The following is a 19,192-nucleotide window of genomic DNA, read 5'->3' on the forward strand; positions in this document are numbered from 1 at the left end:
TGGTCACGCCATTTCTATAAGGTTCCACATATGCATGCAAAACTTTCTCTGGAATAGATAATTTCAACTACATTTCAATTTCATTTCAGCTACCTATCTTAACAAAATGTTCATTTGAAATAAAATCTTGAATTTAAATGTATTTGTATAGGGGCCAAGCCTGGTGGCTCCTCCTTCTGCCAGTGCTGATATCTTACATGGGCCTTATTAGTTCATGTCCCGGTTGCTCCACCTCTGATTTTGCTCCCTGCTTCCGGTAAGGGAAGGCAGCAAAACAGAGCCTGATTCTTTGGGACCCTGCACCCACATGGGAGCCCCAAAAGAAACTCCTGGCTCTGGCTACAGCCATTTAGGCAGTGAACTAATAAATGAAAAATACTTCTCTCTCTCCCTCTCTGTCCCCTCCCCCACCCGCCCGCACCTCCCTGTAAATCTGCCTTTCAAATAAAAACAAATAAACATTCGTAAAAAGTAAATGTTTAAATATCTCTGCTTTCATTTCCATAATATACTTACAGAGGCAATATTTTATCCTGAAAATTGTTTTTAGATTAATACTCTATTATAGAACCTATTTTCTGTTGCTTTTCATAAACAAAGGTCAATATCACATTTACTTGGATTCCTTTTTCTGTTAGTAGTGGGGTTGTCACTGGTTAAAATGCTCCTTTGAGTCACAGAGCACTGGGTGTACTATTTGTGTCAGAAGTCTTCAATGCAGTCATGAAGCAGACAGCAAGGAACACTGATGCTTGCAGACAAAATTCCAGAAAAAGCACCATGTTTTCTTTATTGAAAGACAATGACTGAAAGCAACCGCTTAATTCCTAATTACCCTGAGCACTTTCCTTTCCTAATACACACACACATAAAACACACGAACATGAGGGTACTTAAAAAGGTTCATGGAAATTGAATTAATAGATAAGTTTATTGCAGTGCAAACCTATTTTTAAATACACCCACCCATACTTTTTTCATAATATGTCCTTTTTATGAACTGTTTGAAGCCCCATTCTGAGCATGGATTTCAAAAAATTTGATACCAAAATTTTTCCACAAACTTCTTAAAGTGTCTTATTTATTTGTATGTGTGTATACATAATGAGAGTCAGAGAACCACTGACAGAAATTAAAGAATGTAGAATCATTGACAACATCATATTACAGTAAAAGGTATACACATATTTCCAAAGAAAAATTTCTATTAATGAAATGCTTAAAATAACATACTGAGAAAAAAAGGAAAACAGAAAAAATTAGATTGGCCAGTGAGCTATTGCTGTACATTTTAGTTATATGTTCAGCTTTGCATAACTTTTTTTCTGGCTGCTGATTAATCTGACCTAAAGCCTACCATTGGATCTCCATTACACTGTTCCACAGTCTCTCCTCTATTATATTGTATTTATTTACTGACTTATTATTTGGTTGCAATTCATAACAAAGTGGTTAAAATGCACATTATTTCTGAAAGGTCTGCTCAATTAGCAACATGTTGTCACAGAGGGAACTGTCACCTTGCCTTACGAGAAGAGGACATGCTCATCGTTTGAATGATGGTGGCTATTTCACAAAGACATTGGTAGTTATCATTGTGGGAAAGCATGAGTTCACAGACCAAAATGTAGTTGATTTTCAGCAGAGAAAATTCCAACAGTAGGACCATGTTTAAATAGCAAACTGACAGAAACTTCATCACCAAATAGAGCTGTTACCATTCAAGACCAAAAGTCAGTTCTCCACATTCCCAACCCTTCTACAGTTTTCTTAATCTGTTTGAACAACATGTTCTCTAATATTTATAATGGAACCATTTACGGATACCACCTGATTTTTTTTTTATTTGGAAAACACAGCAATGGTAACTGATACTCCGCTCAGTCTATGAAGAGGACAGGTGATTACGCTGACGACCAGGAATGGATGACCGAGACAAGGTGCAGCATCCTCTGCATGACAGCTCCGTGAACCTTGCTGTCATGCAGCAGAGACACCAAGCAATTTGCTGATTTTCCACCACATGAATGTGTATGAGCCCACTGTTTGCAAATAATGAGAAACCATGTAAAATTATTTTAAAATTTCGTGAAATGTTTATGGCTTTTGAATGAGACACACATAGAGATGTAATTTGCTTAATGACTCACCTTGATATTGATATAAGAACACATAGATTTAAGTTAGTGTGACAGCAAAAGGAATGCTGAAAACCCAGAGCCATGAAACCTAGAGCATGTTAAATACACTCTACATGTCATCTTAGTCACTTGCCATCTCTTGACAATTTTCCTCACTTAAAAACCAAGATGCGGGAAAAGCCAATTCTGAGGCTCCCTCCAGGGCTAGCATCTCTGATTTTATGATCTGGGTCTTAAGAATCGCATGGAAAAGATTAAGTGTTCCTAGGGTAATTGCCCTGCCCTGTATCCTGATATGACTATCTGAAGTATGCAAATCTGAATAAATTGAGTCCAAAGACCATCCAGGCACAACGAACCAGGTTGGCCAGTAGCTCCACTTGCTGTATTCTTTGTGCACACAATCAGTGTTGGAGAGGGGTGGAATTAGAAGGCTGAAAATACCTCCAACTTATATGTGGTCACGCACAGGACTTTAAAGATTGTAAATGAACACAAATCATTTAACATTGTCTTTCCTGCCAGCATATCTGAAACAGGGTCAGCTATTTCTAGAAATGAAAAAAAAATCTGTTTTTGCTGGATGATCAGTCCATGAAAGAAAATTTAGGTAAAACCAGCAAATAAAACTCAGATTGGCAACTATGTTAAAAAGAATAAACCCGGACAGAGCTTATCCTTAAAAAAATAGTTTGGAAAAAAAAACAATAGTTTCAAGTGTAAAGTATATTCATTTCTAATATAAGCAGAATGGTTGAAAACTTAGAAGGTGACAGTTTCTATTGTTTGTGACCATTTAGTAAAACCATCTTCATCCTCTACTTCTTTCAAACATATCTTATGTGTTTATCCTAGTAAATCTAGGACCATTTAGTACTGAGAAATCCATTAACAGAATACCAATAGATTGCAGAAAAATCTATACATATTTCAATAAGAAATCTAATAAATCTTTAATTTTTGTGTCTGAAAAATGCTCTTGGACATAAAGACATTTTGTCACCCTGAGAAATAATTTCTCCTTCAAAATTTCAATCATCTGGATCATTAATCAAACTCCAGAAACATCACCTTTAGTATCAGGAGAACAACAATAAGAATACCAGCTGTTATGGAAATATGATATTTTTCTGGCTCTTATAACTAAAGTAACCCAACAAGCAAATGATTGACATATGAAGATTTAAAGAAACAACCAGAAGTTTCATTATCAGCAATGTGACTGTTTCTATAACACATTTAATTGAATTAATTAAAAAACTATTCCACTCATATTAATAATGATAATATACTTAGAGGTGTATTATAATATCAAAAAGACAGATAAATAGATGGAATTGCTGCAGAACACACATATGTTTTTCTTAAAACATATTTTATATAACATTATTGTGAGACATCTTAGAAGTTTTAAATAGAGAAGCTTAAAACTCTTCAAAAATAAAAAATGCTACCAGGATCACGTTCTCACCCATGGTATTTTACAAAATTAATGTCGTTATCATCAAAATATCAAGCAGATATTTTGGGAGTAAACATTTAACATCATAAGACAAGAGATCATCTATCTTAATTTCAGCAATAATGCCAACTTTACACACAATTCCTGGCACGGAGTAACATTTATTGAATCAGTGGATAAGATGATCCTAAATTTTACTTGGAAAAAATGAGAGGCTAACTCAAAAACATTTAAAGCATAAGAATCACGTGTGACAGTAGGAATAATGTGTAAGTCATCAAGCCATAGTATTGTGTTCATAATATTGTCTAGTTCACGAAAAACTAGACAAATTTATCTGTAAAGTTCAAAACCAGGTCCAATTTAATAGATAATACAAACTTTTTAATTCAATGAAAAACCTGATCATGTAATAAATTAGAAAAACAGTATATCCATCTTATAAAAATTAGCTATCTCATATACACATTAAAATACATTGCAAAAGGATTAGATTTTTTAATGTGAATATTGAAAAAAAAGATATTTTCTTAAATAATAATTAGGTGGAATATGCCTTTATAAAATCATAATGCCAAAGCAAAAATCAAAGAAAAACACCAGATTTGGCAGTAGTGGAAGAGAGCTGACATGTGAATGCCTAGGAGAGGCTTCTGATTCTGCTTTTGACAGGCTAACTGTGACTGTTCAGATTTGGCTTTTCTTGATTCACTGGATTCTGATGGTAAGATTTGACTTTCTCCATTTCTGCCTAGAAAATAAAGGTCTATTCATGCCCAACCAACTGAAGGATTGTTTAAGGGGTTCATTTTTTTTAACATTTACCTCATTTTACCAATCATTTTTTAGCTTTTGCAATAATACATATGCATTATGCCAAAAGGAACCTCAAAAATATGTTTTTGAACCAGGTTTTGCATTTGAAAACAAAATTAGGCTATTTTGCTTTCAGTATTTTCTTTTTAGTATTCATTTTCTGATTTCATTATTGGTAGTAACACTTTCACTAGAAAGATCAGCTTTTTTCTCCATGCTTCATAAGAAAAAGTGACAGAATTTGCTGTGAGAACAGCAATAATAAGTTTGATCCAGAAAATACAACGGAAAACGTATTTTGTAAAATAGTATTTTTGAGTTCTGTAGTAATATTTAGAATTCTATCATTTTTCAACATTGGGATAATATTCTGTTTGCTATAAGAACAAATTGTTCTTGTAGACTTGCTTATAGCATGTAAAAGAAACATGGACTCATGAGAGGAGCCTTCTCTGGTCCTTACTTAGTTCTAGCTTTTGCTCCCCATCCTCTCTTGCACTGACTTTCTGAGCCCCCAAATTAGCTCAGACAGACAGAGGGAGACTAATATAGAACATTTTGAACAGACATGGAAAAGTCAGCTGGCCTATAATTGCTCAGCCTGTACCTTACTGGTCAAGCTCCCAATTTGGCTTTTCCTAGACCTCATTATTAGACAGGATGTAGAGTTCAGTTCCTCTCTTGCTAAGTTATTGGGGATTTCTTTGCTCACCTGCCTAGGACTTTTCTACTCTTCAATTGTTAATATATGGCTTATTAGAGTTATAAAACTGCTTTGATTGCCCTATAAATAAATAAATAAATAGTAATGGCTAGCTAATACTTATGGAGAGCTAGCATCGAACAGCATTATTCTATATGCTTAATTCATTTAATCCTCAAATTTAGGCTATTTTGCTTTCAACAACTCCATCACACGTTTTTACTGGCTCTACTTCACAGTAAAGAAACTGAGACAAAGAGAATTTAAATAATTTGCCCCAAATTATCCAGCTCATAAATGGCAGAACTGGGAGTTAAATTGACTAATTTGACTCCAAAGCCATTCTTATATTCATAACCTTAATTCAAAATGAAAATGTTATAATTTCATTCTCTCAGTTGATTAACAAGCCAACCAAGAGAACCACTTCAAGTATCAACACAACACATCCAATGGTAAGTTAGACCAATGTCCTTTAAGATAAATGTCATTGCTCTAGGTTCCCAAGTCCTAGACACAAAATTTTGAAACGGGAAAGGACTGTAGACACAGTACATGATGGTATGGCCCGTCTTCTTGCACGGTTAAAGGCACTGAGGTTCTAGCAAGTTCTTAGATTTTCCCAAATTGCACAATGTATTTGAGACATTGAGTCATACACATTTCCCAGCAGAGTTCAGAAGGAAACAAAAACGCTGCAGCTTTGAAGATAGCACCCATTTAAGTGCATCATGTGCATTTCAGTTGCTGCCACCACTTCGTATTCATAACTGTAAAATACTAGATAGCTACAATAATGAAAGGTACATCATGTTCCTATAAGAGAATGCATATTTCATCCCTTCATATCTAAGTTGTAAAATCATAAGTACAGGTAATTCCTAAGTTACAAATAGATTTTGTTGCAAATTGTCACATAGGGGAACAGGACATGCATTTTGTCTTGGATGCAATATTTTACGGAGAATGGTGTTAGCTTCAAAAGTCAGTATCCTGTAAAATGCTTTTGAGGTCTCATCCTGTTCCAACAGGGCGTTTAAAAGCCTAACCAACCCATTTAGCAAAGTTTCCACAGAAAATTATAGGACATTTCCCCGACTGAAGTCAAACCAGAGTTCCATTTAGCTGCAGTTTGGTCCTCCCCATGGTCTCTGTCATCTGATTCTCCCCCCTGGAGTCTTGGGAAGTATTGCCAGAGGCAACACATAGAAAGCTGACAGTAAGCCAGAGCTGTGACACAGTGGGTTAAACTTTGTCTGCAATGCCAACAACCCATATGGGTTCTGAATCAAGTCATAGCCGTTCTACTTCCAATCCAGCTCCCTATTAATGACTCTAGAAAAGCAGAAGAAGATGGCCCAAGTGGTTAGGCCCCACTTGGGAGACCCAGAAGAAGAAACTTCAGGCTCCTGGGTTCATGCCACACAGCCCTGACCGATGGAATCATCTGGGGTGTGAAGCAGCAGATGGAAGATATCTTTGTTTCCTTCTCTGTGTACCTCTATCTTTCAAATAAACAGTAAGTTTTAAATCCCTCAATTTTTGTTTTACAAAATTAATCCTTAGCACAGAGATTCTCCCATAAAGCTGTGGGTATATTTTCGTCTCGGTGAGCTTTCCTTTGCTTTTGTTCCAGGGCTCCCCAGTTCAGTTTAGTTCGATGGCTCTTCTCTCCATTATTCCTTCTGCCTCGACTTCTTCTTCCATCTCCCCTTCAGGCTCTGCTTCTCAAAGCATGACTTTCCGAGTGCTACTGGAACCACCAAAGGCTCTGGAGTCAAAATTTCACCTTGATTTCTTGCTGATTTTAGTAGACATAGAAAAGCTTGAGAAACACTGCCTCTCTGATACTGAATATGCTGCCTTACTTTCACTATAAATATTATCATTAAGAAAGGAAATCAAACTACAAAGTTCTGCTTCTGTACGCCAACCCAACGCACTCATCTGACTTCCTGCAAGAGTCAGGTCACTCAGTGTACGATGCAGTGCTTGTCTCCCAGTGGCCCTCAGGCCTGACTGTACAATTAGAATCACCTGGGGAATATCTCAAGATGAATGCTGTTCTAGACCCTATCCCAGACCTATTAAATCACATTATCTGGGGTGCAGACCACTGGCTACTCTGAAGACTAAGGTAAAAATTCTTCTCATTCCAATGAAGAACTCCAAGCTCCATAAACTTTTAAGTGTTCTCTGCTGCAAGAACTGGGGCAAGATGTAAAACACTGTAGGTGGCATGTGTGTTACCCACGTGGGATCCAGAAGAGTAGGAACACTGAGCGTATAGGAAAGTACAGGAAGTGCAGTGGGTAAGTCATGGCTGGGCTGGGAGAAGCAGCTTGATATACAGGGTATGTGGGGTTGGGGCAGAAAAGATGCGAGAGGACTCCTGAAGGATATACTGCAGACAGCAGCCCACAGAGGAGGCAATCTCACTGAAGACAGGCACAGGTCACAGACTAAGGCAGGAATGACCTAGGAGCACAGTCCCCCCAAACATCTTCCTTTCTTTATCAAGAGGCGTATGTTCAAAGGCTAGCCTGATGGTTTTGTCCACCATAAGGAACACAGATCGTGCTTTGTGATGATAGCGTGGGAACTGACAGGTGAGAACACTGGTAACATAAGCCCACAGTTATCTCCATTACTCCCTTAAACTTCTTAGAATTTAACCAAGAAAAATGGTTTGACCCCAATTACATTGCCATGTGTCTCAATTTAAAGGTGGAAATGTGCCCAGAGCTGCCTAGGAAAAAAGAACATTTTTTGAGTGAATGAACGCCCATGAATTTCTTTTAATAAAGGCTTTGGGACGATCACGTTCTCTCCATAATCAGCCAACAGAACTCCCTCTACTTAGCCTTCCCAGACTCTCCATAACTGACTCCTACAGTCCGTTTCTGAACCACCAGTGTCTCCTTTATACTGGGAGTTCTTCAGTGTTAAGGACAACATTGTATCTGGTTGTGGAGTCAGGTGCAGAAAAAAATAAGTGTCCAGTTAGTGATGGGAAGCCAGAGCTAACATGATTTAGAATTACATCAGTATTTCAAAGATACAGGCTCCTTCATGATGACATTTCCTTTTTCTTAACCTTTCACACTTAGCAGCAAATTTTATAGTGCTTTATTCTCAGTGCTGAATATAGCCACATGCTTTCTACACCACAATCACCATGATTCCAACATATTTCAATGGACAGCATTAGAGCATTTTGAAGAATTCTGGCTCATTTATCCTCACTTGCTTAATGGAAAGAAGAAATGCCCAGAAAGAATTATACAGATAGTACAGCATGGATATAAATTCTTTTAAAAAAAATTATAAGATATCTTCCAGCAGCTCCATTTTCTCTTCTTGTTGCAAGAAACAAGAAGCATCAAGCTGAGAGATCAGGTGGGTTCATGCATGTAACCACTGTGCTGATCTAAAACCTTTGACACCTAGACTTCACTGTTCTCACTTCTCTAACCTGTGTGACTCAGCAAGCTCTTCTCTCTGTGACAAGGGTTCAAACCCTGCAGCCTCTCTACACACAGGTCACTACAGTGTACATTTCTCTCAGTACACCTTCTCACCAAGCACAAGCCAGCTGCTTCTCCCCAAGGGGGCCTTTCCTCAGTCGGTCATCAGCAGATTTCTTTGCCTCTCTGGTTGCTGGTTTGACAGCAGGAGCCTCCAATACACAATACACAGGAGCCTCCTGCAAGGATCACCAATACACAGCAAATTCCTTTGTGCTGGAATCTTTTCTTCAATCTTGAGACTTCAGACCTTCTTCACACCTGCCCCATTCTTCTATCCCTTAATGTTGCCTGTTGGTTTGACATTTTACATAACTCTTCCTCTGGCATGAAGAAAACTCTGATTGACTTCCTTGCACTGCTGCCTCCTGAAAATCTTATGCTGATTTGCCCCCCTGAAGTGTAGGCTGTACCTCCTGAGAAGATGCAAAGACCACAGTAGAACCAAGGTTTCTAGAGATAAGCATACATAGCAATTGTAATCAGCTACACCAGAACAGCCACAGACAGCAGACCTAAAGAGTCTGGATATTATTTTACTTTACTATGTGTTTCTTAAAGTTCACAAAACTAATGGAATATATAAATCAGCTTATAAAGGGGTTCGATAAACACCTTAAGGCACCCACATCGCTAATTCAAATTATCTGGTTGCTATCCCTGACTCCTGCTTCCCTCTAACGCAAGCCTTGGGAACAGTAACTGGGTCTCAAATTGCATTTCCGGTCCTGTGGTGGGCGTTCTGAGGAGTGAAACAGAGGAAAGGAACTCTGTATCTCAGTCTCTCACGTAGATAATTTTTTTTAAAATCTGAATTTCAAAGCATGTCCCACCAAAAGAAAACTTACAACAAAAAAAATTTCATTTATTACTTTAAACCCAATTTTCTCCCAGTACCAAGAGTACTGGAAAACATTCTGGACCTGACTGCTCTCATCTTTCTGAAGCTAGATGTTTCAATGGATTTTTCCTATAGTGGATAGACAGACGCCACCTGTTTGGTAAACACTGTGATACTGGTAATACCCTAAGACCTCAAGAGCAATACCAACACAAGCCAGTCTATGTTGTATATTACGCCCCTCCAAAAATACTGTAAACAGCCTTTCCAGTTGTAAACCACAACCTGTGTTGCAGGACAACCTAGTTCCAAGGTATTTTAACCGAACTTTACTGGAGTTTTTGACGGTTGTTTACTGTCTGGAGTTGGATTAGAACTTTATATCTTTACACCCGGTGACCAGATTGTGCTAATCCTTCTGTAATCACAAAATGAACACAATCATGCTATCCATAATGAATTTATAATTGAGATCGATCCTTACCCCTAAGTACAGTAAGATTCCATAGAACATGAATCTCCAGAAAAAGCATCTCCGAAGGGCATTAATGAGTTTGGGTTTTTTCTTTGACGCCAGCTCTCTATCCCATTCTCTGTAAAAGAACAAAAGTGAGACCAACAAATTACAACATGCAAATATTAGAGTTGCCTTATTTCCCTTAGTAAAACTTGATTCCAATAAGTATATCCAAAGAGATTAACCCAAATGATTAAAGAGACAAAATCTATTGCTCAACCAGATAATACAATGGAACTGAATGCTCTGCTGTGTATCACTCTGCTGGGAGTTGGCTTAAAGAAAGGACCTCATTATACAAATTAGAAAAAAAAAATGCTGGGCTTCTTAAGAGCAATATAAAGGGTAGACAAACATGGTATGACTCAAGAATACACACTGCTGTGCTTAGAACAAAGTGGGGAAAAAAAACCAATGGATAGATATTGTAGATCCACTCTCCTAATCCCTTGATGTTTATCTGTTTAGAACTGGAGCAGATTTTATAAGGCTTCGCTGTCAGATCAAAAACAAGTGAGAATGTTGTATGTAGTTTTCTGTGACTTCATATTAGAAAAATCTGTTGTACTTGGTGGTATTTTTAAGTAGAGGCATGAAATAAATACTATCAAACGGCTTTTTCAATGACTAAAGCCATTTACTGGAGTAAAAGTCTGTGAGAGACAAATGGGACCACATTTTTTTGTGATGAGAAGAAGAATTCAAGAACCTGAAAATTTGCTGAGATTGAATTTTTGTTTTAAATACTGTATGAATCTTGACAAGTTTTTATTTAACGTATTGCTGCTGATATCTTTCAATTAAAGTCCTTTTACTTTTCATAAGGGAAAAGGTATCTCTAAATGTTAGTCAAATGTTTCCAACAGTGCAGAAATGGAAATGTCTTGGACCACAGACAAGAAATAAAGAATTACATTGCATCTCATCTATGGCTATTCCTATTAGTCTCAGGTTACTCTAATTAAGCATGATTCTAGACCACTCCCAAAAGAACACACAATTGGGACTTGGTCTGTCTATAATGCTAGCCACCCTTTCCTGTCTATCTACTTCCTTGCCCTACTCCTCAGCTGTTTCACTCGCATTCATAAAGCTGCCATCCTTAACCTTCAGTGACTCACAACAGTGAGAAGCCAAGCACAGAACATACCTGACTTCTCCATCAAAAGAGGTATGAGTCACATGAAAAAGCCCAGAAAACAGATGTTACAAGTGAGGGTACCTCCAAAGTTTGGAGAAAACGGAATTGAAAGAAAGTTTACTTTGGTACAAAAGATGCTTAAAATCTTTGAATAGCTTTTTTTCCCCATATAATATGTATTTTCCTGGAACTGTCTGAAGACTTCTCATTAAATCAAATAATACTTAAAGGGTGAAGAAGTGGTCAGTGTGAAGCAATGCAGAAAGACATCATTATATTTCCTAAGACAACCCTGACAACCCTGATAAAGCGTAGTGTTAAGAAAATGGTGCAAGTGAAGAGATTAGAAGAGAAGAGAAATTTTAGCCCTAAGAAGCAGAGAGAAAGAAGTGAAATAGTGAACCAAGGGGAAGACAAAGTTGGGGGATCTTTTTAATAAGTGGAATCTGGACAACTTGTATTCTGAGAAAAGGAATTACCCGCAAGAGTAAATGGTATGGCTTCAATAACACCAGGACAGACCCAAGGGAGAGGGAGTAGGTAAAGACATATAAAGTACCTATCTTAGCTATGGTTGGGGAACAGATGTGTGCTTTGCACTCTACAGGGAAACTTCATGGTCATAACCGCTGGGCTACAAAATTGAACCAGAGGAGCCAATATACTTCAAACACGTGGCAGCCATCTGAGGGCTTTAGTTATCAGGAAATTATGTAATGTGAGACCAAGTTCATCTCCCAAGGATACAGATGCATGAAGCACCACAAATTGTCTTTCACTCTTCCAAAATGTTTCCAAAACTTCCAAATTCAATCACATAGGAAAACAATTTATTAACAATATAAGAGATACCCCCCAAATCCACAAAAAGTGAAAAAATAGAATGTATGGGCTTCTACTGGCATAATGTTGTTGAATTGAAAAAGTACATTTTTAGTATCTAGTTGAAATGTTTGCACAATTAAAGATAGAGGAGAAAAAAAATTGTGCCCAGTAATACAGAAAATTTATGTGTAGGATCTCTATTTTGCCATGAATATAAACATATGTCAAGTACATGTTCTTCAATTTACCTGGCCATAAAAAATAATTCATCATTACTGTAGCACCCATTAGAACTTAGACATTCAATATTCTCTATATTATTTTTAACTTGTTGATATTGCTATAATGAGCATACCTCTCCAACTTCTCAGATAGGTTGTCAGCAGAATCCGCTGAAGGGATTTGGTATATGTCCGACAACTCTAGGTGTTGTCTATAACCTTTTCTCAAAATTGGTCCAGTCCAGCTAGAACAAAAAAAAAGAGGGGGGGACAGACATAAATATTATTTAAAGTCCAATATCAATTCATAACTTTTGGCACATCACAAATAGTGGATGCATAGACACAAGAACAAAATAAGCCAACTTAGACAAATACCAGGCCTTCAATCATACAGAATATACCTGCTTAAAACATCAATGCTACTGGACAAATGTGACTGTCACTTTGCCAGAAGGGTTCAGGAATACTGGTACAATTCCTCCTAGGAAAAAAAAAATATATGCCATTCTATACCTGCTAACCATTCTATAGGTAAAAGATTCTCTTTTTTGAAAGCTGCCTCTTAGGTTGCATGTATCCCCTGGCAGGATGACAGATCACGTCCTGGTTCCTCTGCCTCCAAGTCTGCTACCTGCCAATCCACACGGAAAGCCTCATATAATGGTCCCTGCCACCCAGGTGAAGAATCCTGCAGTCACAGGATTGCCACTTCAAATCTATTATTGAAAAACTCAACCAGTGATATTATATTTTACTTTTAGATTCTATGTATTTGAGAATTAAAGAAGCAGACCAAAACCAGGAGCCAGGAATGCAATCCAAGTCTCCCACGTGAATGGCAGGACCCCAATCACCTTATCCACTGCCTCTCAGGGTCTGCCATAGCAGGAAACTAGAGCCAGGAGCCAATGCTGGCTATACAAGCAGGGCCTCCGAGGTGAGACAGACATCTTAATTACTAAGTTAACCGCCAACTCCTCACTTAAGAGATTTAAAAAGAAAAGATAATCTTAGATTGTAACACTATATCATATCATAGCCGTGTAAACTTGGAAATATCTCTCAGGATCTTTGAGCTGCAGTTCCTGCTGGAGATAAGAATGACCTGGTACTCAAGGCACCTCAGTTCAAGGTTATCTAAAAAGTCTTATAACTGCACATTTTTATGTGCCTTTTTATATAAACTGCTAGTTTTTAATTTTCAGACTACTAAAATTTACCATTGGGATTAAAACAATAACAACAGTTAACATTACTGGAATGTTATGAAAACCCCACAAAATTTCAAATATTTCTCACATATTACTTCATATCATATTTAATAATTTTATATACACCATTCAAAAAGTAAATCTTGGTGACATATTCATCTCACAGATGGCAAACAGATGCTGAAGAGACTGAAATAATTCAGAAATAGGACTGTGACACCCAAGTCCACACTGGTACCCAGTTTGCCATTTTAGAACTAGTTTAAAAAACAACAGCATGTTCTTAGTCATAATACAAAAAGCAGAAACAGTAAATAAGCAAAACATAAAGACACTATCAAATAAAAAACTTCTGTGCTTCAAAAGACATTGTCCAAAGAAAAAGGGAAAAAATGAAACAAGCAAAATAAAGTTTTGAAAATCATGTGTATGATACAGGACTTGTAAATAACTAATAGCTTAGTAATAAAGACAAATAATCCACTTTTGAAAAGTGAGATGGATCCAAATGTACATTACTCCCAGAAGACATGCCAATGACCAATAAACATATCAAATGACCCTCAATGTGATTAAAATTGTGGTAGTTAGAATATATGTTCCTCAAAATTCAGTTTCTCACATTGATGGTACTAACATAGTGAAAAGTAAATCTAGTTCCGATATTCGAGGCCTCAGGGATTGATTAGATTGTATTAGTTCAGTAGGGTGGAAGCCCATTGTCTATGCCAGCTACACATGTGCCTTTCTGTTGACACACGCTGTTCTCTGCTGCCTCGGGGACGCACCAGCAAGGGGCAAATCAATCAGGCCACCCAACTTTAGACCTGAACCTCCCAAACTGTGAGCTAAATAAGCCTTTGCTTTTAGTTAAGGCAACTGTCACAAGTGTTGCATTGCAGTAATGAAATACAACAGAATGATGTACATAGATAAAACAAAACACAGTGAGGGCCACGCACTGTGGCCCAGCAGAAGCTTTGTGGGACTCCCGTGTTCTGAGTATCACAGAGCCAGCCCAAGTCCTGCCTTCTCCACTTCCTGCTATTACACCAGGGGAGCAGCACAAAAGGGTCAACATATGTGGGTTTCCACCACTTACTTGGGAGGGCCAGATGGAGTGACTGGCCCAGCCACAGCTATTGCCACAGCTATTGCCGGGACTTGGGGAGCAAATCATCACATACAAGATCTGTGTGTGCATGCGTGTGTCCCTGTCCCTCTTTCTCTGTCACTCTGCCTTCCAAACAAATAATTTGTTTTAAGATTTATTTTTATTCCAACCTGTAAGTCAATGTTATAGAGGCCACAATGGCCAGAGCTGGGTTGGTCTGAGGCGAGGAGCCAAGAGATTGTTCTGGCCTTCCTCTGCTGCTGCTTTCCCAGTCCAGCAGCAAGGAGCTGGATTGGGAAGAGGAGTAGCTGGGACTCAAACCAGCACCCATATGAGATGCCAGCACCACAGGTGTAGGATCCACTTGCTATGTCACCATGACAGCCCCTCAAATAAGTAGCTCTTTTTTAAAAAAGAAAAGTTTTCCTTATATTTGATTTTTTTCACTTCTAGTTTAGTAAAATCATAATTTCCATAAGGTGGCTATGACAGTATAAGCTTTTTGAAATATATTAATTCCTGGTGCTGTTCCAATGATCTAACTTTATAGTCACAGTCCATGGGATGATCTAAGCATTGGTGAGGTGAAACATTAGTTGTGTGAAATGTTTAATTGTCTTCCAGAAGCAAGGAACTTAACTTCTAAAACTACCATGAATTTCAGGGGTGGAGAAGAAAGAGGAGTAATGACGATAGCATTGTAAATAAACCTAGGAATGCATTGCGTTGGATATTGAAAGACCGTATTTTAAAAAAAATTTAAAGGCTTATTTTAATTCTTAAAAACAAAGTGACACAGAAAGAGGGAGACATAAGGAGAGATTCTGGCTTACTCCCCAAATGGCCAGGACAAATAGGTCATTTTTCTGTTTCCCAAATAGGTCAGGCCAAAACCAGGAGCCTGGAAAAGCACCTGAATCTCCTATGTGGCGGGGTGCATCATTTTCTGCTGCTTTCCCAGGCACACTGGAAGGGAGATGGATCCACAGTCAAGTGTTGAAACTAAAACCAGTACTCAAACTAATGTCACAGTTGGCAGCCTAACCGACTGAGCCACATTGCCAGCTCCTAAAGACCAATTCTTTCAACCACACATAATTTACTCACATAATACATCTCAGAGGCTCAAAGGATTCAAAGGCCCCAAGCCATGCTATAACAAAATGGCCCACCCCACCCTACAGGGCATTTGGCATATTGTGTAAGTTCTGTTTGTGATGCCTGCATCCCATCCTGAAATCTCTAGATTGGAATCCCAGCTCCTTCCCCCATCCTGCATTTCCAATACAGGTTCCTGCTAAGAAGGCACACCCAAGGAGGCAGCAAGTGCTGCCTCAAGTACTTGGGACCCCTCCACCCATATAAGAGATACAGATTCAGTTTTGGCTTCAACCTGTCCTAGCTCCACCTGTGGCTGGAATTTGGAAAGTAAACCAGCAGATGGAGGATCTTTCTGTGTTTCTCATTGTTTCCCTGTTTTTTTCAAAAAATGTATCAATTAAAAGAGAAGAGGGGAGCTTGCTTTCTTCCTGAGTGAGGAATCCAAAAAATAAGATGGACAAGGATAAAGCTATTATATCTTAAACTTTAAAAAAATGCTAATCACCTTGAAAGAGAATAGAATAAACAAAGCAGCATGACTTATAATCAGTGCCTATCTACTTTAGAAAACAGGCTTAGAGGGTCTTTCCACGATCTAGGTTTGATTTTTATGCTCCCTGGGCATGAAGCCACTAACCAAAGCCGCAATAAACAACTGGCTACAAAGACTGGATATTAACTGCCCAGGAAACTGCTGAATCCTGAGGCTCACTTGTGAGAGCTCTTCACTGACCAGGACAAGCAACAACTGCCACTTTGCTCCAGTTTCTGATTTTATTTCCCTTGGCAATAAGAAACACATTTGAAACCAAGAAAATAAGGAAGCAGGGAAATGGATTGGCCTTGGGATTTTATGGTAGAAATGCCATTATGTTAGACTGGCAAGTATTTTTCAAAGCTCACAGAGAGGAAACTTGGGTGTCTGTCACCAGTGGCACTATGGAGCAATCCTGTCCTAGAGCACAGAACAGAGAAACAATTCCACACCTGCACAGCGGAAGTGGAGGGAAAACAAAAGCAAACAAGCTCTACCTTTCTTTTGTCTGGGGCAGGAGTAAAAGACACATCCCTAAGTGACACAGGGATTTTGCCAGCATTACACCTTGATTGAAAGACGCTGAAATCTGTAATTATTGAGTTCATTTGGTTTTGCCTTCCATTTTCTAGAACTCCATTCTTCTTGAGGTATCTCTTTGTTCATCTAGTTGATTCAGTCATCACCACTGGGTCTCCCAAAGTGAAGCCTTTCTAATGGCTTTTCTGTCCTTCAGCAGAGAAAGACCCAAGCCCTAGGGCCAGTATTGTGGAGCAGCACCTTAAGTTGCTCCCTACTCACGTGTCTGGGAGAGCACATGAAGATGATTCAAGTGCATGGCAGAGAAGAATGGCATTTCTGGCCCATGCTCCCATCTGGGCCAGCCCCAGCTGTTACAGCCATTTCGGGGAGTGAACCAGAGGTCAAAGGGTTTCTTCCTTTCTCTCTCTCTCTCTCTCTCTCTCTCTCTCTCTCTCTCTCTCTCTCCCTCTGCCACCCTTTCAAATAAATTTTTTAAAAAATAAATAAAGAACTAATAAACCAAGAATAACAGATCAAAGCTACCAAAAAAAGTCAGACTGATTTTTGAAAATGCAGTTGCAATCAATTGGGTCTCTAGAATTTTGCTTCAGGGAATCATTTAAATAAAGGAATGGTCAGTCAATTCAAGAATTTCTTTTGTCTTGCCTTTCTCTTAATCCACGTTGGTTTATCCCTCTGTTCTGTTGTGCTGTTGCATGGCTGTCAATCCCTGCTGTTTCGTGACTGTTAGGACTACCACTGCACGGCAGTTCGCAGAAGGACGAGAGAGCCCCATGGCTGTGGATTCAGCTTCCTTCTGCAGATGACTGGCTTTTGATGGCACTTCCACCTTTTTTATTTTCCACTGTTTTGACTTCACCCTCTAAAAAACTATTGCAAAACCCTGCAAACTGAAAAGTAAATTCAGAGAGGGTGCATGTGTGTTTGACTTGGGCTTTAAGCATCCACATCTCAGGAACACACATCAACATGTTGTTTCTCATTTTCCTGAAGACTATGTCACTGAGAGGCATGCTGGCAGGAAAGCCGTCCAGAATGCAGAGGAGAACGGCAGAAGCAGCAATGGCTCAACTCTCATCCACCCCATGGCAAATCCCACAAAAAGGGGAGCAAGATCCATGGCAAGACAGACTGGTTCTATACTTAAGAAGCAAGGCTTTGTGTAAAATCTCCTACACTTAATCCTCAACATCTTTTCCATCTACCTATAGTTAATTAAAGGTGTACAAAAGTTTCCAAGTCATTACTTTTTGTGCAAAAGCATAGTACAATAGTAAATGACTGATTCATCTACTGATACCAATGAGCAATTTAAGAACTAAAAATGGCCACTTTTGCCATCAGATCATAAAAACCATGAATCATGACAGTTTAGGGAAAATAGTCCATTGACGCTCAAGAATGATTTTAACCTCAAAAATGCTGTGATCTCTTGTTTCCATTGATGCTTTAGGAAAATGAACTTTAAAGGTAGCATGAAGCCCGATTCTCTTCCCTTTGAGCTCTGTAGGAGCTGCCATAGAATGAAGCCCTGGATAATAAGAGATATTATTCACTGGTTCAGCCAGGGCACACTGAAGAAAAAATGAACCATTTCCTTGAAATAAAAACCAACCTCCCTTTTTCTGAGAAATCCCAAGTGCACCGAAGCTGCTTCAGATAATTACCTATGGGTAAGCCTTTCTGTACGCCAGGATCCACCTCCCTCCTGTGTGCTCCATTCTACCCCCTGCTTCCTCCCCTGGAGTCCCATTACACTCATCTATTAATGCGTCCATCCAACCCACACACTTCCAAGCACATTAACCTGTAAGGCCCATGAAGGAGAAACATTTGATGTGCCGTTTTTCTCTTTTCTTGCTACATCTCCTACACCCACCACAGAGCATGGCACATACTGTCATTCAATTTAATGATTGAATTAATACTACCACCTTAAACTTTGTTTACCGATCTAGTTCTGTCATAGAAATAACTTCGTGTGGAAAATGTAGGTATAAAATTTATCTTTCCATCTCAATTGTCTTGCTCAGTGCTTGGGACAGAATTCATTAACATGTTAATTGGTTAATTACACAAGCATGGTACATGTATAGCCATGTGAGGACAGACTGTAGGTGGGTGTTGCCTAGCTGTTACTCCTGGGCAAATGTATTAAAGCCTCTCCACAACATAGAAAAATATCATAACACCTTCCAAGTCTACAGCAAAGGCCAGGCCTGTGTGACAGTGTCTACACTTGTTCAGGAAAAATTCTTTAATAACATTCCCTCCCTTTTCCTGAGTCATAACTTAAAGCTGATAATCCCAAAACTCCCCAGAAGATTATTTAATTCTTCTCAAGAAAATGTTTTCAGGTGTAACACTCTTCATTATCAAAACATTCTTTATAATACTTAGCCTTTATCTAACTCTTAGTAGCAGTCCCAAATTCCATAATTAGTTCTTCTTCAATCATCTCAAAAGTAAATGTCCATTTTCTTATGACCCT

General features: G+C 38.6%; 1 protein-coding gene across 1 annotated transcript in view; it reads right to left on the reverse strand.

Moving 5' to 3' along the window:
• The window catches only part of CFTR (CF transmembrane conductance regulator), a 144,135-nt gene that overhangs the window by 108,224 nt on the left and 16,719 nt on the right, over positions 1-19,192 (reverse strand). The window contains exons 2-3 of the mRNA XM_041002151.1: positions 12,329-12,439; positions 9,975-10,083 (exon numbers count right to left, since the gene is read on the reverse strand). Of these exons, the coding sequence (XP_040858085.1) occupies positions 9,975-10,083; positions 12,329-12,439 (220 nt within the window). The remainder of the gene's footprint in view (positions 1-9,974; positions 10,084-12,328; positions 12,440-19,192) is intronic.

The sequence above is a fragment of the Ochotona curzoniae genome, unplaced genomic scaffold, assembly GCF_017591425.1.
Source record: "Ochotona curzoniae isolate NIBS_2020 unplaced genomic scaffold, NIBS_Ocur_1.0 scaffold_2476, whole genome shotgun sequence".
Taxonomy (NCBI): domain Eukaryota; kingdom Metazoa; phylum Chordata; class Mammalia; order Lagomorpha; family Ochotonidae; genus Ochotona; species Ochotona curzoniae.